The following is a 27,811-nucleotide window of genomic DNA, read 5'->3' as shown; positions in this document are numbered from 1 at the left end:
GAAGGAAGGAAGGAAGGAAGGAAGGAAGGAAGGAAGGGATACAGACAGACTAGATAAATCCTAGAAACAGACTAGACAGATAGATGAATGGATGATAGAGACAGACTGACAAAGTAAACAGATAGATGGGTGATAGACTAGACAGGTAGAGAAAGAAGATAAATAAGTAAGATGACTAGGTCATTTGGGGAGCACTGGCAATGGAAGGTGGGTAGAAAGATAAGGAAACAGTCATGGAGCTACATGCTTGGGATGAAGAACAAGAGGAATTAGTTCTATTATTCCCCATCAATTTCCCATCAGTCTGGGAAGGCTTCCTGGAAGAAGTTTTACTTTTTTTTTTGCCATTACACTTGCTCATTTCCTTCTTGCTATGCAGGTTGACAACTGGGTGGGTGACAGTGACAACTGGTAAAGAAACAACTTTGAAAGTCCAGGCATTGGGCAAAGACAGCTTATCCCCATTCCAGAATCTCTCCCGGACTCCAGGCCTTTGTACTGGTCATCCCTATGTCTGAGACTCAAACCCAGATCTTCTTTCCTTTAGACTGGGATGATTTAGCCAAAGGGAGACACCCCCAAATTACCCTCGAACAAATTCTGTAGGGAGTAACAGAATGAGGGAAAGGTCCCTTTCACAGAAGACCCAGAATAACAGCAATGGTGATGAAGGTGATGTGAGCCTTCAGGGAGCTCCTTGTCTGGTAGGGACAGAGAACCCCAAAACAGCAGAAGAAAGAAGGTGACATTTGCCAGGGAGCCCCTCTGGAAGGCTGCCAGGGGCTCTGGAGGCTGGCTGAGCAAAGCTGCCCCCAAAGCTGGCAATAAGAAGCTTCCAAAGGCCTCTGAGAAGGGAAAGGAGGAACGCCTGCCCCAAACCTCAGACACTAAGACTAGGGTGGCAGAGGGAGGCATCTGAGGCCAAACCTCCTTCTCACAAACCCAGAGAGGCAGGAAGGAGCCTGGGATCAGGAAAACCCAGGAAGGGATTTTCCCTGACTCCTTCAATTCTTAGCACCCATATTCCTCAAACTACTTGATGTGTTTGTTTTGTGAATAAAATATAGGAGGAGTTCAATGAATGCTGGATCATTCATAGATTTGCAACTGTCTTATATCAGATCACAGACCTGGAGCTGGAAAGCATCTCAGAAGATATATCCTCTGATCCCCTCATTTTATAGATGAGGAAACTGAGGCAGGGAGGACAACTTCCCATAGGATCACAGCTCCAGAGAGAAGAGGGTTCTCAGAGGCCATCCAGTTCAACCTCCTTCTTCAATAGATGGGGAAACTGAGGCCAATGAAGATCAAGTGACTTGTTATAATCATACTCTTCAGAGGCAAGATTTGAACCCAGTCCCTTTGCCTTCAAAGCCTGTGATTCTAAAGGTAGCATTTATATCATGCTTTAAGCTTTGCAGTACACTTTACAAGTATTTTCTCATTTGCTCATTGTAGAAGGGCAGGGACTGCACAATTTCTGGGCCAGTATAGGGTGTGGGGCCCTCCTCACTCTGGGGTGAAGAAGTCTGCTTATTTTTTATTTTTAAGCCCTTACCTTCTACTTAGAATCAATCCTAAGTATCTGTTCCCAGGGAGAAGAGGGGTAAGGGCTAGGCCATGGGGGTCACACAGCTAGAAAGTGCCAGAGGCCACATTTGAACCCAGAACCTCCCCTCTCTGGTCTGACTCTCCACCCACTGAGCCTCCCAGCCACCCCATGAAGAAGTCCTCTGACCCAGTGAGCAAACCTTCTTTGAATCCATCCTCTGGAGTCCAGGCAGACACAGGATCCGGTGCTGGGGCTGGAGAACAAGTGGGGGGGGGGGGGACCTCACATTCTTATGACCTCATCCACAGCTGGTCCAAGCCCCACCATCATTCCTGGGCAAGGCACCAAAATCAGGTGGGGCTTACGGAGGAAGGCAAGGGTCGAGGAGGTGGTGGGGTAAATAGAAGGAGCTTCCACCATCCCCATCCTATCCCAGGAGGACTCGTCAGTCCGAATTGCTATCATTTCTTTTCCTCTTTCTCTTGCTTGGCCTCCCTACTCTACTCTAAGATGTACAAAGTGCTTCACATGCATACATTACTTCATGTGAGATGGGAGGCACTTTTCTTATCCCCATTTTACAGTTGGGAAAACTGAGGCTCTGAAAGGTTAGCTGATCTGGTCAGGCACTCCAAGGTCCAATTTGAATGCAGGTCTTCCTGCCTCTAGGTCCTAAGCTGGGCTGTCCCATTGCTTGGGTTTCCCAAGAAACAGAGGGGCTCTTATGCACACTTAGGGCAGCCCTCATGGGGTGGACGGAGGGCCAGTGGTCTTCTCCATCACAGCCCTGACAGCACCAGAGCTGCCCACATCCTCCTGACCCTCCACACACTCCCCCAGTGACTACAGAATTGGGGGAGAATCGGGGGCTGCTCTGTGGATTTGGGGCAGGGGCCTGAGGCTGCGCTCCCCCCCTCCCCCCCCAGATTCGGAGCCCACAGACCCCGCCCCTCCCACATCTGTGTCTGGGATTGCAATCTGAACCTAAGCACTCACTCTCTCTCTCTCTCTCTCTCTCTCTCTCTCTCTCTCTCTCTCTCTCTCTCTCTCTCTCTCTCTCTTTCGCTCAGGGCGGGCAAGCAGGAGGGGAAGGGGGCCGGGCCAGGGTGTGGGGCCAGAGGGGTGGAGGACAGGAGTGGGAGGAAATAGTCCAGAAATCCCCCGGACTTTGGGAATCGCCTGCCTGCCTGCTCAGAGGCACTGGGGAGGAGGAAGGTGTGGACCCACCCTGGAGGAGGAGAGGGCACCGGGTGGGGAAACGAAGACGACCTGGGCACAGCGGGCCGGGCTGGCCAAGAGACATCTGCATCAGACACAGCTGGAACAAGGCAGCTTTGTGGGGAGCAGAGAGCCCGGAGAACAACAGGGAGGTGAGGACCTGGCTGGAGCAGAGGAGCCTCTTACCTGGCATGGGGGGGGCAGGTTGGGACATGGGGCACCCAGAGTCTGGACACCCATACCCATAAACACTAGAGGGCTTGGAGACCTGGGAAAGGGGGCTCAAAGGCTCCAGTTTTTCTCAGATCAGAAAGTCTTGACTTTTGGGGATCCCCATGTTAAGGACCCAAAACAGAGAGTGGGGGCTCATTTTCCCTCCCCTCTCCGGGGAAGCTGGGAGGTCTGATGTGGGAGGGGAGAGTCCTGAACGGGGCTGAAGGAGGTTCCCCAAGCCATCTCTGTGTGGGGTCGGGTGGGAAGGAATTCTGTGCCTGTGGGAGAGCCCAGAAGTGTGTGTATTTGGGGGAGTAGGGGGGGATCCATGGGCTCCTGGGAGAAGCTGAGGCCAAAGGAGGAGGGGGAGCTCAGGGAGCCTCCGAGAAAGGGGCTGTGGATCTTTTTCGATGGGGAGGTAGACTGAGTATATGGAATGTCGCTTATGGAGGAAAAGACTGGGAATTGGGAACGGGGATGGGAGGGGCAGACAGTAAGCTCCTGGGGGGAGGGGGGGAACGAGTGTTTACATCCCTGGTTCATAGATCATAAAACCAGGTAGGCACCTCAGGAGTTATTTAGCCGAACCCCAGGAAGCCTTAATAAAATGCCTACTAAGTACCAGGCACCCTGTGGGGTGCTGGGAATACACCTAAGGCAAAAAAAAGATGAGGATTCTGAAGCTTAAAGAGCTTTAAGAGAGAGACAGAGACAGAGAGACAGAGACAAAGAAAGAGACAGAGATGGGGGAGAGGGAGGGAGAGACAGAGAGAGACTGACAGAGAGAGAGACAAAGAGACAGGCAGAGTCAGAGATGGGGGGGTGAGTTTCTATGAAGATACAGGTAGGATTTGAACCTTGCTCTTGGGACTCCGCATCCAGTGGTTTCTCTCCTGTTGTCTCTCTGCTTCTGTCAGTAGGCATCCCTACTCAATGTGTATCTCCAGTTTTCAGTCTGTGCCAGTATTTTTCTTGGGTCAGGATATACAGGGTAAGGAGGGGAGTAGGGATGATTACCCAGAGTGTCCCAAAAGTCTTAGAGCAATAGCTTTAACTGGCCCAAAGACTTTTGGGACATTCTGAATAATAATATAAGCCCTTTGGGGGTGCATAGGAGCCTTTTGGGAGAAAGACATGGGCTCCCTAGTGGAGGCAGGATGAGAGTAAGATGGGGGCAGGAGTTTCTGCTGGCCAATCCTGGGATTTGAAATGAATTTTGTATGACTGTCAATGTCTGAGTGTCTGTATGACTGACAGTCAGGGGCCCATGTGTGGGTACATGACAGTGAGAAGGAATGCATGAGTCACTGGAAAGGCATTGGCTGACAAATAGATATAGATGGATATATAGGGAGGGGGATACCAGAGAACTTCAACATAAGAAACAAAAAAAAATTTTTTTGTTTTGCTTTTTTTAAAAAAGGACCTGGGGCCAGCTATGTGGTTTGGTAGGAGTCCTGGGTTCAAATCTGATCTCAGACACTTCCTAGCTGTGTCACTTACCATTTAATCCCCTTGGCCTAGCCCTTATCGATAAAACAAAAGGGAAAGTTTAAAGGAAAAAAATGCCCAAGTCAGTCAGTGTCTAGCTGACAATTAATTAACTAGCATTTATTGTGTACCTTCGCAAGGACCTGAGCTGGGTGCTGAGAACACAAAGACAAACTCAAAGCAGGTCCCTGCCCTCAAGGTGCTCATAGTCTATTGGACAAATCGCCGCTGGCCAATCAGGGGATATTAACCAAATACCCGGATGTGAGGCAGGCTTGGTTTTCTCAGTGTCGGCAGGTGCACTGGTGTCCCTCCTCCAGGGCACCCAAATGGGAGGGCAGGCAACTCCTTGAAGACTGGAGTCCACCCAGCACTCTGTGTCATCCCTCAGCAGAGCCCCAGTTGGACTAAGTGCCCCTGAGATCCTTTCTAACTTTGAAGATTCTGGGATTTGAAGCCAGGTCCAGGAGAATGTAAATTCCTTGAGGATAAGGACTGCTTTTCATTTGTCTTGACACTTTCCCAATGGCTTAGCTTTTGTACTTTGCACACAGTAGGTACTTAATAAATGAGGATCCAACTAAACTGTTCTACTGAGATGCTGCCTTCAAGTTGTAGACTGATCTAGGGTTTAAAACATCTCCCCTAAGGTCTTCTTTTTTCTTTTCTTCTTTTTCTTTTTCTTTTTTTGACCCTTCCGTTCCATCTTAGGATCAATACCATGTATAGGTTCCAAGACAGTTGAGTGGTGAGGGCTAGGCAGTGGGTGTTAAGAGACTTGCCCAAGGTCACACAGCTAGGAAATGTCTGAGGTCAAATTTGAACCCAGGATGTCTCATCTCCAAGTCAAGCTCTCAGTCCACTGAGTCACCTAGCTACTTCCCTCCCCACTGCACCACCACCCCCATCTCTATTTGATGTGTGTCTCCAGTGCCCATATGTTTCCTGGGTCAGGATATACTATCTGGGGGGAGGAGAATGGTGGTGATTTTGGGGACATTCCAAATAATACTATAAGCCCTCTCCTAGATCTTCTCCTCTCTAAAGGGTAGGGCTAAAATGGGTCTAAGTCAATAGACCTGGATCCTGCATGACCCTTTCTGAACCTCAGTTTTCTCCTCTTTTGACTTGGAGAGAAAGTCTTGCCCTTCTGAGGATAGAATGGAAGGAATTAGTCCTGCCCTCAGGATGTCTCAAGTCTACTGGGGCAGGTATCAGCCAAATTAGTGTTCTCAGCACTCAAATGAATCCCCATCCAATCTGCTCATCCTGCATGACTCTTATCTGTGGCCTTCCCTTGGTTCATCTATAAGTTCTATGAAGAATTTAGGGAGAGGTAGATAAATATATAGAGGCCTCTGACACTGTCTATGTGACCTTAGGTTAGTCACTTAAGTCCCCAGGCAATTCTCTGAATGTCAGACCAATTGCTGGATCTATATTGGTAGAGGGAATTGCCTCACTGCAAGTTCCCCACACGATAAAATTACTGGTCCAGGCAGTATCCCTTCCGAGATTCTTTAGACTAGGTATATTGAAGACAATATGTGGATACAAATAAACAAGTATTTGTTAGCTGCTAGTATCTTGCCAAGAAAACCCCAGGGATGGTATTGGTGAGGCATGTGGTCCGACAGGGCAAATTCATGTTGATGTCTTTGGACAGAAGGATGGATAGATACAGACATACTTAGATGAAAGGTAAATGGTTGATAGATGAATACACAGATGGACAGATGGATGAACTGATGGATGGATGGGCAGAAAGACGGACATATGGATGGATAGATAGATAGATAGATAGATAGATAGATAGATAGATAGATAGATAGATAGATGATAGACGGATGGATGGATGGATAGATAGGATGAACAAACAGATGGACATATGGATAGATAGATGAATGGTTGGATGGACAGATGGATGGATGGATGGATGGATAGATAGATAGATAGATAGAGATAGATAGATAGATAGATAGATAGATAGATAGATAGATGGATGGATGGATAGATAGGATGACAGATAGACAGATGGATGAATGGTTGGATGGACAGATAGATGGATGGATGGATGGATAGATAGATAGATAGATAGATAGAGATAGATAGATAGATAGATAGATGGATGGATGGATGGATGGATAGATAGATAGATGGATGGATGGATAGATAGGATGACAGATAGACAGATGGATGAATGGTTGGATGGACAGATAGATGGATGGATGGATGGATAGATAGATAGATAGATAGATAGATAGATAGATAGATAGATAGATAGATAGATAGATAGAGATAGATAGATAGATAGATAGATAGATGGATGGATAGATAGATAGATGGATGGATGGATAGATAGGATGACAGACAGATGGATGAATGGTTGGATGGATAGATGGATGGATGGATGGATGGATAGATAGATAGATAGATAGATAGATGGATGGATAGATAGGATGACAGATAGATGGATGAATGGTTGGATGGACAGATAGATAGATAGATAGATAGATAGATAGATAGATAGATAGATAGATAGATAGATAGATAGATAGACAGATAGACAGATAGACAGATGGATGGTTGGATGGACAGATAAATAGATGGATGGATAGACAGATAATCTAGCCTGCATCTGAGATTCATTAGTATAATAATCTCCTAATGAGAAAAACCCTTCTTTCAATCCAGAGTGACAACAGTCTCTTTCTAGGCAATTTCTAACCTTAACAAGTTGTTTGGGGGCCCCACTCTGAGACACTATGAATACCCCACAGCTGAAGAGGTGGCTCTCGAATCCAAGTCTTGCCTTCTAGCACTTCTGCCAAGCTACATCTCTAGTAATAATTATTCAGTTTAATTTAGTAAGCATTTATTCAGCACCTACTATGTACCAAGCACAAAGGTAAAAACAAATACAATCCTTATCCTCCAGTAAGTTCCATTCTACTGGGTGGAAGATGATAAGAGCAAACATTTTATGTAACAAAAACTCCTGACATACATTTACTTATTTGATCCTCATAATAAGTGTGAGATAGGTACTGTTATCTCCATGTTTTTTATGTTTATTTATTTATTTAAACCCTTGCCTTCTGTCTTAGAATCAATACTGTGTATTTGAACCCAGGACCTCCCATCTCCAGGCCTAGCTCTCAATCCACTGAGCCACCCACCTGCCCCCTATTATCTCCATTTTTACAGATTAAGAAACTGAAGCTGCAAAAGGCTAAGTATATTGGCCAGGGTAAGACAGGTAGGAAGTGTCCGATACAGGCTTCAAACTCAGGAACTCCTTACTGTGAGGCTCCATTCACCATAGCACAGACACAAATATCTTAATAAACAATGTCATCTGCATTAAAGATGAAACAAAATGCCATGTAGAGTCATAGGATCCTAGATTCAAATTCCCAAATCTGAAAGTCCAAAGGGACCTCAGCAGCCACATTCTCAACTAGAGGTCTTGTGACAGTTATATTCCCTCTGAATCCTCCTTTCTCGGGGGCAAGCACATCTAGTTAGGGGTTGGTCTGTGAGGGGGGATCAAGGACTAGTCTAGGGTCAGGGTCTTGGAGAAGGAAACAGCAACCACGCCAGTGTCTTTGCCAAGAAAACCCCAAATGAGGTCACAGAGTCAGACCTGAACAAAAATGACTGAAGAACAACAATGATGGTCAACCTGTGGCAGGGATTAAGGGTCAGCCTATGGTGAGGTTTGGAAGCCAATCTCTAGCAATGACCATGGTCAGAGTTAGTGGTCAGCCTGTGGCAGGGATTAAAGGGTAGGGGACATTCTATGGGAGGCATTCAGGGTCAGTCTAAGGTTGTAGTTTGGCCACCTTTAGGAGCACAATGTTGGACTAAAAGGGGGGATAAAAGTCACCTGGTGTCCAGTGTTGGGCTCAGGCTAGGACAGGGCTTAGGGATCTCTCTATGGCAATAGAAAGGCTTAGGAATCGGTCTGTGTCTGAAGAACAATGTATCCTCTGTGTAAATCTTAATGGGGATGGCCATGGAGCACATGACCTCATTAACAAGTTTATAACTAGCCTTTTCTACACCTAGTTTGGGGGTGGGGTGGGCAGGGACTGTGGAAGGAGTGTTTCCCTCTAAATTTTCCTCCCTGGGACAAAGCCCTAGTCACCCTGCCCTCGGTACCCCCCATCCACACCTTCACCACAAAACTAACTGGTCCCTGGGGATTGTTGCCCAGCCCCTGCGTTTCCTACTTCTGGACTCGGCCCTGGAAATTTTCCTCCTGTATCAATCAATTTTTCCATACAGAAATGTGCAGTAGAGACTACTTTCTCCCATTTCTGGTTTGAAAAGACTGCGTAGGATCCATGTTATTCTTCAGCACATATTTATATTTTAGTTTTCCTTTAAAAAGAGATCTCAATAGTATCACCTAATTTCATGTTAATGCGGTATAACATGTGCATGTTTGTGCACACGAGTGCCAGGAAGCCACCCAGGACATCTTCACCCTGGAGGCTCCTAGCATTCTACCTTTAGTCCCTTCCGCCCTCCCCACCCTAGGGAGCAAGTCCTTTTCTCCTCGTTTCACAAATGCTGGCCCCCACTTCTATTTGCCACCCTTCTTCCCTGGGAGGGTTTCATTCAGCTCACCCCCTTCCCACCCAAGGGGATAAGTCACTTTCTACTCTACATGGATGCCTCAGAACCATTGCCCAGCCCCTCCCTTCTCTTCCATAAGTCTGCCTCCTAAGGCTTCATCTCATCCATCTTTATTCCAACAAGTGGTCTTGCCACAAAAGCCTGGTCTACAACCAGGTAAACTGAGGCAACACAATTCAGCCACTCACTTGAGCACGGCAGCACTTAATGCCAACAAGGTATAAGGAGGCTCTCCTGGTTTGGAAGAAGGTTCCTTTCTTTTCCCGCTGCAGTCCAGGGCAGTCCCCTCTGTCCCTCTCCCCCAGAGGAACTAGCCTCCTTCTTGGCGCAGCAGGCAGAACACTGAAAACTGTAGCCTCTGGGTTTGATGAAGGGATGGCTTCCCAAGCAGAGGAGCTATCCCAAAGGGCAAGGAGGCAGGCCACGGCCAGGGAGCATGGAGGACTCCCAGTGAAGACACCGTGATTCCAGCATGTGTCTGGGGATGGCCTTCCGCCTCTAAATGTGACCTCTACGTATGTCTGTACTCACAGGGCCTGTGTAAGTGCCTGGGAGGAAGCTCCCAAAGCCATGACATCATTAAGAGTCAAATGGCTAAGCAGAGCCTGCAGCCTGCTGGAGGGAAGGAGAGGACATCCTCTGTGCTCCGAAAGGTCAGGCCATGGAGCCATGATGGAGGGCTGGGAAGAAAGCACTAAGAGAGCCGCCAGGAGGTAACGGGGAGGCCTGCCAAGGCGCCTGACCTAATCGCCTTCTCCTTGTCCGCAGCCTTCCAGGGGATGCGAAGATGCTGACCGTGCCGGAGTCTCGGATGCACAGTCTGCAAATAAGTAAGGCCCAACGCCACCGTTCTTCGAGTCTGCCCACCCTCCTTCCCCCACTCCAAGCCATCTCCTTCTGCTTTCTCCTTCCTCCTCTTCTCTTCCCCCCAGACCTACACTGACCCATGTACCACTAAGCCAACCCGAGTGTGTGTCACACACACACACACACACCTCTACCTGCAAAGAGATCCATACAATATGCCCAGAGCCCAGAGACTGAAGACCCAGCCAAGGTGCTCTTTTTGTCATTTTTGGCTACAGGGAGAAGTCATTTTTGACATTTTCACATTCAGATTTCCTCCCTCCTGAGGCAGGGAATTGTTGGATAGAGGCTCTCCCTGACAGGGGGACAGCCAGCGGCGAGATTGGCCAGAGATAGCAAAGAGAGGCACATAGAGGCTGCTGTGGGAGCGCCCTACAGATGGATGTGCCTCTGAGTGTGGGTGTGTGTAAATGAGTGTGCATCCAGGTGTGGGAGGAGTGTGCACAAGTGTGCTCATTAATGTGGATACACCTGCATGTGTGTGCACGTGTGTGAGGTTGTACATGAGCATGTGAGTGTGTGTGTACACATGCCTGTGCCATATGAAGGCACTGCAGGGCTTGGGGGAAGATCAGTCAGTCAACATTTAAGCACTATTTGCTAGGCATTGGCAGTGTATGTCTGTGTGTGCCTGTGTCTGTGTCTATGTGTGCCTGTGGGTATGTGTATGTCTGTGTGTGCCTGTGTGTGTGCCTGTGTGTGTATGTGTGTCTGTGTGTGTTTCTGTGTATGTCTATATGTGCCTGTGTCTGTGTGCCTGTGTGTGCCTGTGTGTGTCTGTGTGTGTGCCTGTGTGTATATGTGTGTCTGTGTGTTTCTGTGTGTGTCTGTGTGTGCCTGTGTGTGCCTGTGTGTATCTGTGTGTGCCTGTGTGTATATGTGTGTCTATGTGTGTTTCTGTGTGTGTCTGTGTGTGCCTGTGTGTGCCTGTGTGTATCTGTGTGTGCCTGTGTGTGTATGTGTGTCTGTGTGTGTTTCTGTGTATGTCTATATGTGCCTGTGTCTGTGTGCCTGTGTGTATATGTGTGTATATGTGTGTTTCTGTGTGTGTGTGTGTCTGTGTGTGTCTGTGTGTGCCTGTATGTGTCTGTGTGTGCCTGTGGGTATGTGTGTGTCTGTGTGTGCCTGTGTGTGTGTGTCTGTGTCTATGTGTGCCTGTGGGTATGTGTATGTCTGTGTGTGCCTGTGTGTGCCTGTGTGTGTCTGTGTGTGCCTGTGTGTATATGTGTGTCTATGTGTGTTTCTGTGTGTGTGTCTGTGTGTGCCTGTGTGTGCCTGTGTGTATCTGTGTGTGCCTGTGTGTCTGTGTGTCTGTGTGTGTTTCTGTGTATGTCTATATGTGCCTGTGTCTGTGTGCCTGTGTGTATATGTGTGTATATGTGTGTTTCTGTGTGTATGTGTATGTCTGTGTGTGTCTGTGTGTGCCTGTATGTGTCTGTGTGTGCCTGTGGGTATGTGTGTGTCTGTGTGTGCCTGTGTGTGTGTGTCTGTGTCTATGTGTGCCTGTGGGTATGTGTACGTCTGTGTGTGCCTGTGTGTGTCTGTGTGTGCCTGTGTGTGTCTGTGTGTGCCTGTGTGTGACTGTGTGTGCCTGTGTGTATATGTGTGTCTGTGTCTGTGTGTGCCTGTGTGTGCCTGTGTGTCTGTGTGTGCCTGTGTGTGTATGTGTGTCTGTGTGTGTTTCTGTGTATGTCTATGTGTGCCTGTGTCTGTGTGCCTGTGTGTATATGTGTGTCTATGTGTGTTTCTGTGTGTGTGTGCCTGTGTGTGCCTGTGTGTGTACATCCAGCCATTCTCCTCTGTCCCCATCAGCTGGGGTGGGGCGCCGTCCCCAGGAAGTCCTCTCACAAAGACCTGGCCGGCCCTTCCTTCCTGCCTCTCTTCCCACCCTCCCCCCTCTGTACTCGGGGCCTCTCCAGCCTCCAGCCCAGCCCTGCTCAGCCCAGTTCCAGAGCAGAAACCAAACCTGGTCCCGCTTCCCTGGGTCATCCAAAAGTCCTGCCATCTTCAGTTTCTGGCGCCCTTGGCTAGCCACTGCCTCTCTCCAGATCAGGCTGCAGCCTTCGATGGCCTCAAAACTCATAAAACAAAGGTGATGCTTCCCAAGTCACCGATGGGGAAACTGAGGCTTGAGACAGCTAGGAACTGGCGTAAGGTCACACAAGATGGTAGCCACGGCCTGTGTGACCTCATACACTGGACACTGCTCAGCCTAGGACCAAGTAGGGTACACTCATTTTTTTTCTTAAACCCTGACCTTCTCTCTTAGCATCAGTTCTAAGACAGAAGAGTGGCAAGGGCTAGACAATTGGGGTTAAGTGGCTTGCCTACATAGATACCATTAAGAAGTATCTGAGGTCACATTTGAACCCAGATCCTCCTGACTCTAGGTTTGGAAGTCTATCCACTGTGCTGCCTAGCAGCCTCTAGGGAACACTCCTCTTGGAAGAGCTCATCGTTTAATAATCAGGTAGGAGGGGACAGCTGGGTAGCCCAGTGGATGGAGAGCCAGGCCTAGAGATGAGAGGTCCTAGGTTCAAAACTGGCCTGATCACTTCCCAGCTGTGTGACCCTGGGCAAGTCACTTAACCTCCATTGCCTAGCCCTTACCACTCTTCTGCCTTGAAGCCAATACACAGTATCAACTCCAAGACAGAAGGTAAGGGTTTAAAAAAAAATAAAAATAAAAATAATCAGGAAGGAGACACAGTTACAAATAAGAACAGTAGTTGTTGACAGACCCTGTGAAAGTCCTTGTGTGGGTTTCCATTGATACATGTTTTCTTGATTACAAGGGCAAGGATACAACTACAGAGTAAACAGAAAAGGTTGAAACCTTTGATTTTGATTGAAATCAAAGTTACAAAGAGAAAGAGAGGAGACTGGGAGAAAGGGCAATGGCTCCAGGCTTTGGTTTCAGCACTTTTAGGGGTCCTTGAAGGCAGGGATGCCATCCCCGGCTCCCCAGGGCTCACCCCAGCGTCTGCTGCCTCAAAAGAGGTGCTTCATAAGCCCTTGCTTTTCCTATTCTTGATTGATGGAGACTTGGCTTATTCTAAGCACAGAGGATCAGAGATTTCAATCTGAGAGGGACCTTGGAGAGAACAGAGTCTAAGACTCTCGTTTTACAGGACAGGGAAATGGAATTTTAAGATATTGAGCCCACATTACCCAGCTATTATTTATGAGTAGGATTTGAACCCAGATCTTCCTGATTAAATCCAGAACTCATTCTTAGAAGTTTGGATACCCTGCCCTTCATGGCATCAAGATGGCAGATGGTACCCAAAAATGGGTAGATTGGTAGAAGTCATGGGTTCAAGTTCTATTTTTCTTCTTAGCACTATTATACTGGAAGGTCTTTGTCCAAGTCCTTCTCTGTAGGACTCAGATTCCTTTTCTAGAAAATGAGGTTGAATGAGATGACCTCTAAGATTCCTTCAAGTCCTGAATCTGTACTTGTGCCAAAGGGAAAAGGTTAACAAAGCCATGCCCATCCCCCAGCACCTTCCCAAACAATCCACATCCATTTTCTTAGGGGCTTTCTGGAGATGTCCCTCCCACTCCCCACCTAATGACTCAAGTGCTAGTAATTCTCCTCCAGGAAGTTGGGGCAGGGCAGCCCCATGATGGATGGACCAGGAAGGAAGGGGAACAGCAGAGCCTCCCTCAGAGGGCTCAAAATTCTGCCTCCATGGAGGGCAAATCCCATCACTGTATCAGGAAGGTCCCTCATGCCCCTCAGACCTACTGTAATCTCCCCAACCTAACCACCTCCAAAGCCCCAACATTGCTCAGAGAGGATTCTACCTGCCTGCCTGCCTGCCTGCCTATGGGACATGCCAGCCCAAGTCTAAGAGATTGTCAAGGGTTAATGGCTTCCAGGATTTTCACAATCAACAACAATAATAATACTTACACATTGTTGTTCAATTGTTTTCAGTTGTGTCCAACTCTCCATGACCCTATGTGAGGTTTTCTTGGCAGACACTGGAGTGGTTTGACATTTCCTTCTCCAACTCATTTTACAGATGAGAAAACAGAGGTCAACAGGGTAAATGACTTATCCAAGGTCACACAGCTAGTAAGTGGTGTCCGAGACCAGATTTGAATCCAGGAAGTTGACTCTTCCTGACTCCAGGCCTGTTACTCTCTCTACTATGCCACCAATGAAAATATTGGCATCCCCACTTTCCAGATGAAGAAATGGCAGCCATAGAGTGATTTGTCCAGGGTGCTGCCATTATCATTCAGTCCAGGGCTCTTTGCACGGCCCAGAGACATCCTCCACTCTGACCTCCTCCGTGGGCCAAACTCCAGTAGAATTGCCTGAAATGCTCCCATCTGCCCTCCTTTCCACGGTGCTCAGAGCCCAGCGACCAGAAGTGATGTGCCCAAGAAGTGACTGATCCGCCTCTTGGTGGCAGAACTGCCTTTCCCCAGGGACACCCCGTCCCCTCCCCTCCCCACCCCAACCTGGGCGATACATGTGCCCAGGACTAGGGAACACCCTGCCTTCAAGGAGATTCCGTTCTCCAGAGGGACTGGGCATGGCTACAGAAAACCTCCCCACCATAGGACTGTCCTGCAGTGGCCCGGCTCCCTCCAGAGATTCAGGGGGGCCCCGGGGGGAGGGAGGGCCGTCAGACAGTCCCGATGACCCCCTGTAAGGCATGCCTGAGAAGGGATGCCTTTGCTGGCTGGGTTAGCTGGCCTCCCAGCGGCTGGGATTCCGAGTCTGAGCAAATACCCGGTTATTTGGGGAAAGCGAGAGTGTTCGTGGTGTTGGGGAGGAGCTCCTCGGAGAAGCTCCCTGGGGAGGGGGAAGGACCAAAGAGACGAGTCCGCAGACGTTGGGGGCTCGGGCCTACCTAGATTGCTCCCCCCCACCACCACATTCCGACATTTGGAGGGACAGGAAGACATTAGGGGAGTCTCCGACCCAACCAACCGAAATTCCAGTTGGGTTCCCCTCCCCCTTCCTACTCCATCTCCTTCCTCCAGGCTGCCAGCTGGGGCCAGTCTGTCCCCCATGGCTGGGTGGGATGATTAATTCAGGACCTAATTGGAACCATGTGGGGGAAGGGGGAGAGAGAGGGGGAGGGGAGGGGGGAGAAGGGAAGGGGGGGGGGGAGTCTCCCAGGCCATTAAGCCAGGCATTCCCCAGAGCTGAAAACTCTCCGCTCCGTCCCCTCCTCCCCTCTCCTGCCTCTCTCAGTCTCTCTCTCCGTCCTTTCTTCCTTCCTTCCTTCCTTCCTCCCTCCCTCCCGGCCAGGCTCAGCGGCTCCGCTCCAAACTGTTAGTTGACCTCCCCCCGCGCGCCCCCCCCCCCCCCCGGTCCGGGCTCCCGGATTGTTAGAACCCTCTGGGTCAGAGTTTCTTAATCTGGGGGCGGGAAGCTGGGGGGGGGGGGGGGGGGAATAACCTGGCTTTAACTAGAATTCGTTTCCTTTGTGATGGCTCGGAGAAAGGGTCCGCGGGCTTCCCCAGACTGCCCGAGGGGGCCGCTCCACCTCCAAAGCTGGGCCCACTCAGTCATTTACAAGTGAGAAAACTGTCTTAGAAAGGGAGAGGAATTTGCCTGCAGCCACCCAGGGAGTTCTCGCGAGCCCGTTCGGAAACTGCGACGTCTTAGCCCAGGCACTTTCTTCAGCCCCCATCCCGCTGCCCATTTCTGGGGGTTTCTCTCGGATTCCCGGATTCCTGGCCTGTTTCTCCTTCTTTTGTCCCCTGGGCCTTCACCCCTTTAAACGAGGAGAAACAAACCTAAGTCTCTAAGCAGGTGGCGGCAGCAGAAGCGATCTGGTCGCGTCACTCCTCTGCTCCAAAACCTTCGCTAACTCCCTAGTAGATCCCCATTGCCTGGCATTCGATGCCTCCCACGCTGTTTCCAGTTTTATCGCCTATAAAATCGAGCCAGGCCAGACTATTTGGGTCCCTAAATCCCCCCCAAAGTGCCTCCGTGTTTTGGCTTCCCAGCCCTTCTTCTTCTCCAGCCGCAACGTTAAAGCCCCACCCAAATTTCACTCCCTTCCTGATGCCCCGTTAGTGAGGAAGGGCCCTCTCGCCTCGGGTTCCCGAAACAGAGATCTTAGGGTGAGACGGACTCCATGATAGATCGAGGGTTAGGATGGTATGGGTTCGAATCCTATCCTTCTTAGATGTAAACAATTCAAACGGATGGCAGTTACTGGGCGTAAAGAAATGAGCACAGCCTGAAAGCACGAGTGTAACAATCTGCATCATGCCTTGGGTATGGGCAGAGGGCAGGAAAGAAGCTAAATCGCAAAATGTAAGAAAATTGTTCAAAGTTGTTTCTGCCTGTAATTGGGGGAAAAGAGAGAGGAAGGAAGGAAGGGAGGGAGGGAGGGAGGGAAGGAGGGAGGAAGAGGGAAGAAGAAAGGATCAGAAGTAGATATTATTATCCTCTTATATTTGAGGAAACTGCGACAAACAAAAGTTAAATTATTTGCCCAAGGTCACATAACTACTAAGTACTAAGTTGAGATTTGAACTCAGATCTTCCTGACTCCAAGCCCAGTCCTTTATCTGCTGAACCACCTAATAGAGCCCTAGACCTCATGTCAGGAAAACCTGGGTTTGAATTCCTTATTTAACACTACCTGTGTGTGATTCTAGGCAAGGGACTTAACTAACCTGTTTGCCTCGGTCTCCATGTCTGTAAAATGAGGGAGTTGGATACAATGGTCTCTAACCTCCTCCTAGTCCTAAATCTATATGTGATCACACCTTTTATTTCTTATTCCTCCCAATGAAGAATTCACTACAAATCAGCCCCTGATCTTCAAATTATTGTGGCAACAAGGTGGCTCAATAGATAGAGTGCCAGGCCTGGAGTCAGGAAAAAACTGAGTTCAAATTCAACCTCAGACACTAGCTATATGACTCTGGGCAAGTCACTTCATCCTGTTTGCCTCAGTTTCCCCATCTGTCAACTGAACTGGTGAAGGAAATGGCAAACTACTTTTTGTGCCAAGAAAACCCCAAATGGAATTACAAAGAATTGAAACTACTCAATAACAATGGCAAATTATAGTCTTTAAAGAAAGTTATTTGAGGACACTGTCAGTCTAGGTGACTTACCCAGGGTCATGGAGCAAGGTCTTGAACCTAGATCATCCTTCAGGTAATTTACCTTCAGGTAAAACCAACTCTCTCTTACTATTTCTCTCGTGCTTCCTAGAATATTGCTGTTCTATAAAGCCCATAAGGTTAATGACTAATAAGATTATCTGGATTTTATTTTTAATTTTGACATGTAGTACATAGTAGGTGCCTAATGAGCATTTACTGAATTGAATCAAAAGCAAGGACCTCCAAGAGGCAGGCAATCCCCTGCCAGTGGGAAGCCTGAGGCTAGTGGATTGCTGGAGCTCAGGAGTTCTGAGCATCCATGGCTAAGCCATTGGGGGTCTTCACTAAGTCTGGCACCAGGTGGATGAGCCCTCAGGAATGCAGAGTCACTCAGCTACCTAAGGAGAAGGGAACCAGGGCAGGTCCAAAAAGAAGCGGTCAAAACTCCTACACTAGTCAATGGGGGGGAGGAGGGGGACAAACCCTTGAGTGGCCACTGGCCTTCCAGTCTAGGAGAGTTAAGAAGCCCAGGCTACCTAAAAAAAGGAGATAGGGTGGAGCAGAACAAGAGATGGCTCAGTGTACTGAGAGCCAGGTCCAGACAAGAAGTCCTAGGTTCAAGTCTGGCCTCAGACACTTCCTAGCTGGGTGACCCTGGGCAAGTCATTTAACCCCCATTGCCTAGTCCTTAACCACTCTATACCTTGAAACCAATATATAGTATTGATTCTAAGACAGAAGGTGGGTTTGTTTGTTTTTTAAGGAGGTGGAATGTAGCTGGAGCCTCATGAGAAAGAAATCAAATGATTCCCAGCTTTTACGAAAACCAGTTAAATCCCAGGCACTAGATGAGAGATTCTTTCTTGTCTATGGATAGTTCCCAGAGGATCCATGAACCAGGAGAGGGAAAATTACTTCTTTGCTTCAATATCATTGCTTTGCAATCCTGTATATTTTGTTTTGTGCATTTAAAAACATTCTTTGGGTAAGGAGTCCATAGGCTTCCTCCAGCTCCCAGAGGGATCCATGACCCAAAAAGGGTTCAGAACCTCCCTCAGGACTGGAAATCAAGAGAATTGAGCCAAGGACTCTCAAGTGATTTCCACCCATGGGTGGAGACACATTGGGGGGAAAGGCTTTAACCACTGGAGCTGTCCAAAAGGGAAAGGGGACTTCTTAGGGCCATGATGGAGAACCTATGGTACGTGTGCCAAAAATGGCACTCAGAGACCTCTCCATAGGCATGTGTGCCATCACCCTCCAGATTTAGTCACTAGAAAGGCAGAAAGACTGGGGTGGAGCTGCTCCCTTCCCCCTCTTTGCCCCACAGCCCAATGGAAGCTCTTACACCCTCCAGTGAGTAGAGTGTTTGGACCAATCCCCTCCTGCTCTCCATATGCCCCTTCGCCTCCCCTATCTGGGGTAAGGCAGGGGTGGGGGGAGGCAGGGCACAGTATGGCATGCTAAAAGTCTCACCATCACTAGCCTAGGGAGTCAAGGAGCTCCCCTTGACTGACTGCTTGTCAGGTATGGAGCAGAGGGCTCTGATTCTCAGGCATAGACAGGACTCAATACCCCAGGGGTGAAGGGACCCTCCAACTCTGAATTTCTGTTTTCTGTGTGTCTGAGGAAAACGGACCAGCAGATCTCATTCCCCAGAACCAAATCCCCCCCTTCTGTCCTCACCCCACTCCTTAACCTTCTCCCTTTCTTCCCATTCTCCCCTTCATCCTCCCTGAGCCTCCTCCCATGGTGAACTCCTTTACCTAGTTTCCCAGGGAGAAGGTTCTGATTTTATCATCAAAGCCAAGAGATGGGGGGTAGAGCCTGGGAAGGTGGACTTCCTCCCTTCCTGCCCCCCTCCCACATTGTCTACTCTGTCCCATCCCATCCTGGCTGCCTCCAGGGCTAGAGGGCCAATCTGGGGAGTCTGAATCACAGCATGTCAGAGCTGGGAAGGCCCTTCAGGGTCATCTGAGGAGAGACAGCTGTAGGATCATACAAAGAATGCTCGAAACAAAGCTGGGATCCCACATCTCTCCCACCCTTTCCCTTTTCTTCCCCCCAACCCCCCCCACTTCTGCCCAGCCCATTCAGCCCCTTATCACCTGCAGTCTAAATGATAGCCATCACTGGACCTTAAGGCTCAGCCAACTCAAACCACATTTATGCCAAATGACTTTCCCAGAGCACAAACCAGACCTCATGACTCCCTCCCTCCAGTAACTCCAATGGCTCCCTTTTCCTTGAGAACAGAAAAGGCCATGGTTTGGCCCTTCAAAGCCTGGCCCCAATCTAACCAAGACTCCTCTCCAGCTCACCTGGTCTGTTGTTGTTCCTCATATCTCACCCCCTCTAGTGTAATGGATAGAAAATGGCCCTTGGGAAGCAGAAAGACCTGAGTGCGAGTTCTCCCTATGACCCTACTGGCTAGGGGAGCCCAGGCAAGTCTCAACCTCTCAGTGTTCTAGGCTACCGTCTCAGTCTAGAATTTTCAGAGAAGATGGCAGCCCACATTGGTGGAGAGTTATCTCATCCAGGAGTTCCCCATCCCATCTGTACCTCTCCATCCCCTCTTTACCTGGAATGGGCCATTCAGTCTTGTAGAAGGGCCAGGAGATGGGGCACTGAAGAGACTTGGGGTCAGTCTTGGCTCTGCCCTCAAAGCCTGGGTGAGTCTGAAAGAGCGCCTCCCCCAAGCTAGGCACTGGAGCCCTCTCTTGTAAAATGGGGAGGGGGCAGCACACGGGGCAGGGGGACAAGACAAGCTTCTGGCTCTGACCCTCTCAGAGCCCTGGAACTAAAAGGAAACTCAGGGACCAACCCTGAGAAAGGGGGGGGGGGCAGTGGAGAGAGCATCCAGCCCAGAGACTTGAGTTCAAATGCAACCTTGGATATCTCACTGTGTGACTCTGGGCAAGTCCTGTAACCTCCATTTGCCCCCATTTCCTCATCTATAAAATGGGAATAACAATGGCACTTCCCTCTCAGGGTTATTGTGAGGATCAAATGAGATTATAATTGTAAAGCACTTAGCACAGTGCCTGGCATATAGTAGATGCTATAGACATGTTAGTAATACTATTATTATGACTTTACAGATGAGACCCCAAACTGGCCCCAAAATTAATGCTGAAAGATACCTCAGAGTCCATCTGCAGCATAGAAATGAGGAAAGTCAGGCCCAGAGAGGTTGAGGAGTTTGCCCAAAGTCACCCAAGTGGGCTGGATTTGAAACCAGGTCCTCTGACTCCAAAGTCAGTGCTTGCTTTCTCTGTTTGAAATTCTAACGGAGACCCACTTGCCCTTCCTCTCTGTAGTCCCAATTTGAAAGTAGGGTTCAAATATGGTTACTCTGTTATTAAAGTAAAAAAAGGAAAAGAAAATCAAAATGTGGTTTCTTCAAGAAGTCTTTCTGACTTTCCTAAGTTAGAGGAAATCCCTCCATGGCCTCCCTCTCCTCATCTCCAGCCTCCAGCCTTGCCTATTGCCTCCCTATGGCCACCCCTGGTTTTATAGAGAACAAAGAAGCCTAGAATGATGAAAGTCACCCAGTGAATGACTCACCCCCTGGGTGACCTAGAAGCCAGGTCTGCCATCTCCCAAGGCTGGGGTCCTTTGTCTGAGTTACTAAGTACAGTCGTGCTCAGGACTTATGGGAAGCTTAGTGAGGAATGAAGGATCCTCACATGTTTGATCCCTTCCATCAGTCGGACGCCTGGACCACAGGGTCTGGCTCCCCATCAAACACAGGATCTCCCTCGCTCTCCTCCCTTTCTCTCACCTCCTCCCTCCATAGCCAATCTGTTGCCAAGTCCTGTTATTTGTTTAACCCTTCCCTTCTCCGGTAGATTCTATACTGTATAATGGTTCCGAGGCCCAAGGGTTGAGCGATGGGAATTAAGTGACTTGACCAGATTTGAAACCAGGACCTCCCATCTCTATGCCCAGCTCTCCATCCACTGAGCCACCCATCTGCCCCCTTAATATCAATTCTAAGACAAAAGAGCAGCAAGGGGAAGGCAATCAGAGTTAAATGACTTACCCAGAGTCACACACAGCTAGAAAGTGTCAGAATCCCATTCCTCTCATCTGCAGGCTTACTGATCTATCCACTGTGCTACCTAGCTGCTAAACCTTTTTTTTTAAACCTCATGATGAGCCAAGTGGCTCAGTGGATAGAGAGCCAAGCCTAGAATCCAGAGTTTCAAATCTAGCCCCAGATACTTCCTAGCTGTGTGACCCTGGGCAAGTCACTTAACCCTCATTGCCTAGCCCTTACTGCTCTTCTGCCTTAGAACCAGTACACAGGATTGATTCTAAGATGGAAGGTGAGGGCTTAAAAAAAACCTCATGATGGGTTCTTCATGTTGATGGACCTAGCACAATGTATAACAAACATTTTCTCTCCGGGTTCCAGGTACAAATGGGGAGCAGTCCCCCTTGCCTACCCCTCCAAGTTCTCCCAGAATGCAGGACAGCTGCAACATTGCCCCGCTCACCCCTTCTCAGTCCCCGGTAAGTGGCCTGCCTCAGATGGTTGGGAATGGGAATGGGAAGAAAGAAAGGGTTCGAGATCCACAAGTCCCCTAGGATGGGGGCCTCCCCGCTCAAAGCCCACCTTCTGTAGTTGACCATCAGTGGTCATCCCAACCCTCCCTGCCAGCACCTTCCCCAAGACCACCTCCGTTTGGGTCGGCTCTTTTTCATGATGTCTCCCATTAAGATGGAAGCTCCTCAAGGGCAGGGACTGTTTGCTTTTCTCTATATCCCCAGTACTTAGCACAGTGCTTGGCACTGAGAGTAGGTGCAGAGTAAATGCTTGCTGACTGACCAACCAGTGTGTGGGGGGAGGAGTGGCAGGGGGAGGGAACACTCAGGATTGGCAGGAATTTGAGAGGTCAGGCCACCTGGAAAGGAGCCCAGAAACAGGAGCTCAGAAGCTCCAACACAAAGCCAGAGACAGGAATGAGACTTGGAGAAAGGGGGACAGGATGGGAGACAGAGGTTAGGATCCCCCTGCTGCACCCTCTATGCTTCAAGCATTGCCTGTCCTGGATGGAGAAGCCAGCCCAATAGTCTGAGATGGGGGGATGTCACCTGATGGTACCTGACTTTAGGGAGCCCCTGGTCTGATGGGCACATATAGCCCCTACCATCAAAGAGGAATGGATGGATGGATGGATGGATGGATGGATGGATGAGTGGATACATGAATAGATAGCTGGATGGATCGGTGGATGGATGGATGGATGGGTGGAGAGATGGATGGATGGATGGATGGATAGATGGATGGATGGATGAGTGGCTACATGAATAGATAGCTGGATGGATGGATGGATGGAGAGATGGATGGATGGATGGATGGATGGATGAGTGGCTACATGAATAGATAGCTGGATGGATCGGTGGATGGATGGATGGATAGATGGATGGATGGATGGATGGATGGATGGATGGATGGATGGAGAGATGGATGGATGGATGGATGGATGGATGGATGGATGGATGGATGAGTGGCTACATGAATAGATAGCTGGATGGATGGATGGATGGAGAGATGGATGGATGGATGGATAGACGGATGGATGAGTGGCTACATGAATAGATAGCTGGATGGATCGGTGGATGGATGGATGGATGGATAGATGGATGGATGGATGGATGGATGGATGGATGGATGGATGGATAGATGGATGGATAGATGGATGGATGGATGGATAGGTATATGAATAAATAACTGGATGAATGGATGGGTGGATGGGTGAGTGGATGGATGGATGGATAGATGGATGAATGGATGGATGGATGGATGGATGGATGGATAAATAAATGGGAGATACCTGGGATTGATTCCCTGAAGAGGAAATGGAGGGAGAAAAGAGGGTCAGGGCATGGGAAGTGGAAGCTTTCTTTGCACTAACTAATCCTGTCCTTCCAGAGGAGTGAGGCTCGAGCCCCTCGACCTGCTCCATTCTCTGTGGTGGTAGCCATTGATTTTGGCACAACCTCCAGTGGCTATGCCTTCAGTTTCACCAACGACCCTGAGTCCATTCACATGATGAGGTGAGAGGACCCTAGGGGCAGGGATAAGGGAGGGATGACTCAGATAGCACAGATGGGAAGGTGATTCCCCTGCAGCCTGGAAGGATTATGGGTGTAGAGGTCCAGAATCTACCATAAACTTAAACAGAAGACAGGGAGAGAAGCAAACTCGTCCCCAACCCAAACATTATTGCCAAGAACCTCAGCTGGGAAGAGTCTAGGGGCGGCCAAACCACAGGCAGCTCCCTTATCCTAGGGCTGAGGAAAGCAATAGTAATGAACTTGTTTCTGGAGAGGAGCCCAGTCTGCAAAAAATAGCTCTTTTAAGTAATATATGATAACATCACATCAATATTTTCACAGCTATGTCCATTGACGGAATAGTGAAAAGAGCAATGGCTTTAGAATCAGCTACGTTGCCCAGTGGTTAGAGAGTTTGGCCTAAAGATGGGAGGTTCTGGGTTCTAATCTGGCATCAGACACTTCTCTGTTACTTCCTGGGCAATTACCCCCCATTGCCTAGACCCTTCTGCTCTTCCGCCTTGGAGGCAATACTTAATATTGCTTCTAAGACAGAAGCTAAGAGTTTTAAAAACAATTGACTAAGAGGGCCCAAGCTTGCTTCCTTTTGTGACTTTGGACGAGTCACTGCACCTCCCTGTGCCTCAGTTTCCTCCTTTGTAAAGTGAGGGAGTTGAACTAGATGGCTGGTTCTCTGATAGAGGTAGGGAGGAGGCAAGGGCCAGCTGGGATGGTGGGGCTCTGACCATGCAGAAGACACAACATCCCCAGTGAAGATTCCGAGGGAAGCTGGGAAGGGGGTCCGGGACCCTGAACTATAGGACTTGGGACTGTTGGCTCAATAAGCCAAGTTTCTCAACCGTTCAGACTTGGCTTCCTCTGCACAGTCTCACTGTCCCCTCTGGAGCCCAAGGGTGGACTTGGTCCCCTTGAACTTTAGAATCAGAATTTCCTCCTCTTCTATCCCCCAACCCCCCCCAACCCACCAGGGGCTGATTCCCCCCTCCTCATCCTCCCTCCCCTCCCTGTAAGTCCATTGTTCCCCAACTTCCCCACCCCCAGCCCTCCCTCACACACACTGACCCCAAACTGGGGTCAGTTCCTGGCCTGTTTCCTTTCTCTCTCCTGCTGGCTGCCTCAGACCCAGATGTTGGCCAGCCATCTCTCATTGTGTCTCCCCTTGGCTCCTCCCACATCACAGCTGGAGGGAGCTGTTTCTGCCTGGTGATCCCCCCCCCCCACCATCTTTCCCAGGCTCCATCCCTCCTACCTTGCCTCAACAAGGAAGCAAGCCCTCTCTAAGCACCTACCACACATCCAGCTAAGGGACAGGCACTGTGGGCAGAAGGGATGTTGGCAGATTGGATAAGTCAGGAAGAGCACGATTCCAATCCTACCTTGGACACTGCCTACCTGCGTGACCCAGGGCAAGTCACTTAATATCTCCATGCCTCAGTTTCCTCATCTGTAAAATGAAAGTGCTCTTTAAGGTTTCCTGGAAGCCTTGGGTCATGCTACAGATATTATTTCCATTTTACAAGTGAATAAACTGAGGCTGAGATGTCCAGGCCAATATCTATATAGGCAGCTTGATGTTGGAATGGACTGAAGACTGCTATTGGACTTAAGAAGACCCGAGTTTGAATCCTGTATCCAATATTTCCTGGGTGTATGAATCTGAGAAAATTGTTTAATTTTACTCAGCCAGGGACAGCTTAGGTGGCTCAATGGATAGAGAGCCAGGCCTAGAGATGAGAGGTCTTGGGTTCAAATTTGACCTCAGACACTTCTTACCTGTGTGACCCTGGGCAAGTCATTTAACACCATTAACTAGCCCTTACCTTATCTGCCTTGGAACTAATATTTAGTATTATTTCTAAAATGCAAGGTAAGGGGTTGGGGGGGGGGCTTAAATTCACTAAGCCTCAGTTTTCTCACCTGTAAAATGGGAATACTCAAAGCCCCTCTCCCGAGGTTATTGTGAGGATCAAATGAACTCATTTGTCGAGAGGGCTTGGCCAACCATATAATACTAGAGAAATGGTGGGTATGATGATATAGTCTGGATAAAGTCTGCTATTTTATTGGCACATGGAGCTCCTGGTGAGGGAATGAGCTGCAGTTTAGAGTCTGGGAAGCCACTTGGGGCGTTGAAGATCAAGAGATTTGACTAGGGCCATCAGTGGGGACTTAAGGTTGGGCCTGAATTGCCACAGGAGACTCAGCAGTCCTATTGTAAGAGAGAAGGAAAGAGCCAGCCACAGAGAGAAAAGAGGGAGTGAAGGAGCCAGAGAAACGGGGATGGATGGATAGGTAGAGAGATGGATAGATGCTTAGGTAAATGGATCCATAGGTCTGTGGAGAGGGAGTGGGGAGGGAAAGAAAGAATGAGAGAGAGACAGAGAGAGAAATGGACAGGTAGAGGAACAGGTTCATGGAGAGGAAGACAAGCAGGTCAGTAGGTATAAGAACAGGGGGAGAGGGATGGATGAATAGGTAGATACATGGATGGGAAGATTGATCAATAAGTATATGGGGATGGAGGGGGGCAGCTGGGTAACTCAGTGGATTGAGAGCCAGGCCCAAAGATGGGAGGCCTTGAGTTCAAATGTGGCCTCAGACACTTCCCAGCTGTGTGACCCTGGGCAAGTCACTGGTAAGGGTTAAAAAAAATAAATATGAGGGAAGAGAGAAAGAGAGACAGAGACAGAGAGAAGAGAGGGAAGGAGAAAGAGGGAGAGATAGATGAACAGATGGAGAGGTAAGTAGATTGATGGATGGATAGATAGAATGATTGATGGGATAGATAAATGGATAGAAGAATTAAGAGAATGAAGGGAGGGAAAGAGAAAATCCAAGATTGATAGATGGCTAGGGAGGTGGATTGAGAGGGATGAATGAATAGGTAGATAGGTGGGTGGGAAGATTGATCAATATGTATATGGGCAGAAAGAAAGACAGAGAGAGGGGAGGGAGGGAGAAAGGGAGAGACAGAAACAGAGAGAGGTGGATAGAGAAACAGATGGATAAGTAGAAAGAAAAATGAATAGGTATAAAGGAGAGAGAAGGGAGGGAAAGAGAGAATCAGGGGAGAGAGAGAATGGGAGAGTGATGGATGGATAGAGAGGAGGGTGGATCGATAGGCAAATGAAGAGGAGTGAGATAGAAGAACAGATGAACGGAGAGGTGGATAGTTTATGGGAAGAGAGAATTGACTAAGCCCTGGCTGTATACCAGCCACTATACTAGGTGCTGTGGGTACAAATACAAGCAAACATAGAGGAAGGAGCTAGAAGAAGAGGATGAAGATGGGGACAAAGCAGCGGGGGAAGAAAAGCTGGAGGAGTCTGGAGAGAGCCAAGGCATGAGTGGTGAAGCCGCAATGGGCTCCTTCCTAAAATGGGGTGCCTCCCTTGAGAGGGAATTCCCAATCGGGATAGCAGGACTGTCTCCAGGGTGCTAGGGTATCAGTGTGGGAGCAGGAAGGCTCCAGGGAATGAGTCCAGAGGAGGGCAGGGAAGAGCCAAAGAGTAAAAGGTCAGTGTAGACTGGAACCACAAAGGCAGACTTTCTGAAGAAGGGAAGCCTTGAACAGAGTCCTGTCAGACCATCACTTGGGCTGGTTTGCTCTGGGAAAGCAGAGAGGAAGAGGAGCAGGGAGCAGCCTGAGTAAAAGTGCAAGGACCAAATGAGCGTGACACACTTGTGAGTCTCGAGCAGAGTCCTGCACATAGTAGGTGCTTAAAGAATGTTTGGTGAATGCAATGGAATTTGTAACCATAAAGAGGCTGGTCTGGATGGAGATAGCAGAGTGTGTACGGGGGACCATCAGACTCTCGGGCCCTAGGGAGCACCTGGATAAGCCCCCAAGAGAGGCTGAGGCTGGGAGTCAGATTAGACTGGCCGCTGGGGTGAATCGTAGCATTCTATGCAGACATGAGGCTGAGGCCGGGGTCCACAGCTAGATATCAGCTCCCTCCCCTAGCCCATCCTCACCATCTCCCCCAGGAGCACTGAGACCTTGTTAGCTCAAGGCTCACATGCATACTCCTATCTGTCTTTTGGTCACTTCATGACCCAAAAAATCTAAGGGAGGTCTGTCTATCTGCTACCTACCCATGGTGCCTTTTTGTTATGCCATCATTTCAGCCACGCCCAAACCTCAATGATCCCATTTGGGAGTTTTCTTGGCAAAATTACTGGAATGGTTAGCAATTTCCTTTTTCATCTCATTTTACAGATGGGGAAACTGAGGCAAACCATTAAGTGACTGGCCCAGGGTCACACAGTTAGTGTGTCTGAGGCCATATTTGAACTCAAGTAGATGAATCTTCCTGATTCCAAGCCCATTGTCCTACCAAAACATGCCAGCCACTGCCCATATATTGCCTTAGAGACCATAATGGTTCATTAAAGGGTTTTAGATGTATCAGTCTCACTACCCTGGGTTTGGATTCCATTTGTGGAAGTCTCAGAACCCTTCTGAATCGAGCTTGAACAAAGGTCTTGACTCCAAGGTCAAGCCCCAGCGAGGCGTTGTCCTAAGGACCAACAAAAGCTCAGAAAAGAAGGCCCCGATGAACTCTGCCGAGGCCATGTTTTCTTTGAGACGTGCGAGGGGGTCAAGTGACCAGGCCCAAAAGAGGGAGAGTGGGGGGTAGG

The 27,811-nt window shown here is 49.0% G+C and overlaps 1 protein-coding gene across 6 annotated transcripts in view; it reads left to right on the top strand.

The window, feature by feature from the left end:
• The first annotated feature begins 2,520 nt into the window (after positions 1-2,520).
• The window catches only part of HSPA12B (heat shock protein family A (Hsp70) member 12B), a 45,369-nt gene continuing 20,078 nt past the window's right edge, over positions 2,521-27,811 (top strand). Inside the window, exons 1-4 of one of the 6 annotated variants that reach the window (XM_056813799.1) lie at positions 2,521-2,925; positions 9,890-9,951; positions 21,504-21,601; positions 23,025-23,149. In XM_056813799.1, the coding sequence (XP_056669777.1) occupies positions 9,909-9,951; positions 21,504-21,601; positions 23,025-23,149 (266 nt within the window). In that variant the 5' untranslated portion in view covers positions 2,521-2,925; positions 9,890-9,908. The other 5 variants (XM_056813819.1, XM_056813808.1, XM_056813803.1 and 2 more) reach the window with 5 other exon arrangements.

Source organism: Monodelphis domestica, chromosome 1 (genome assembly GCF_027887165.1).
Source record: "Monodelphis domestica isolate mMonDom1 chromosome 1, mMonDom1.pri, whole genome shotgun sequence".
Taxonomy (NCBI): domain Eukaryota; kingdom Metazoa; phylum Chordata; class Mammalia; order Didelphimorphia; family Didelphidae; genus Monodelphis; species Monodelphis domestica.
Note: the sequence above shows the minus strand (reverse complement) of the source record. Positions and strands in the feature narration are given on the sequence as shown.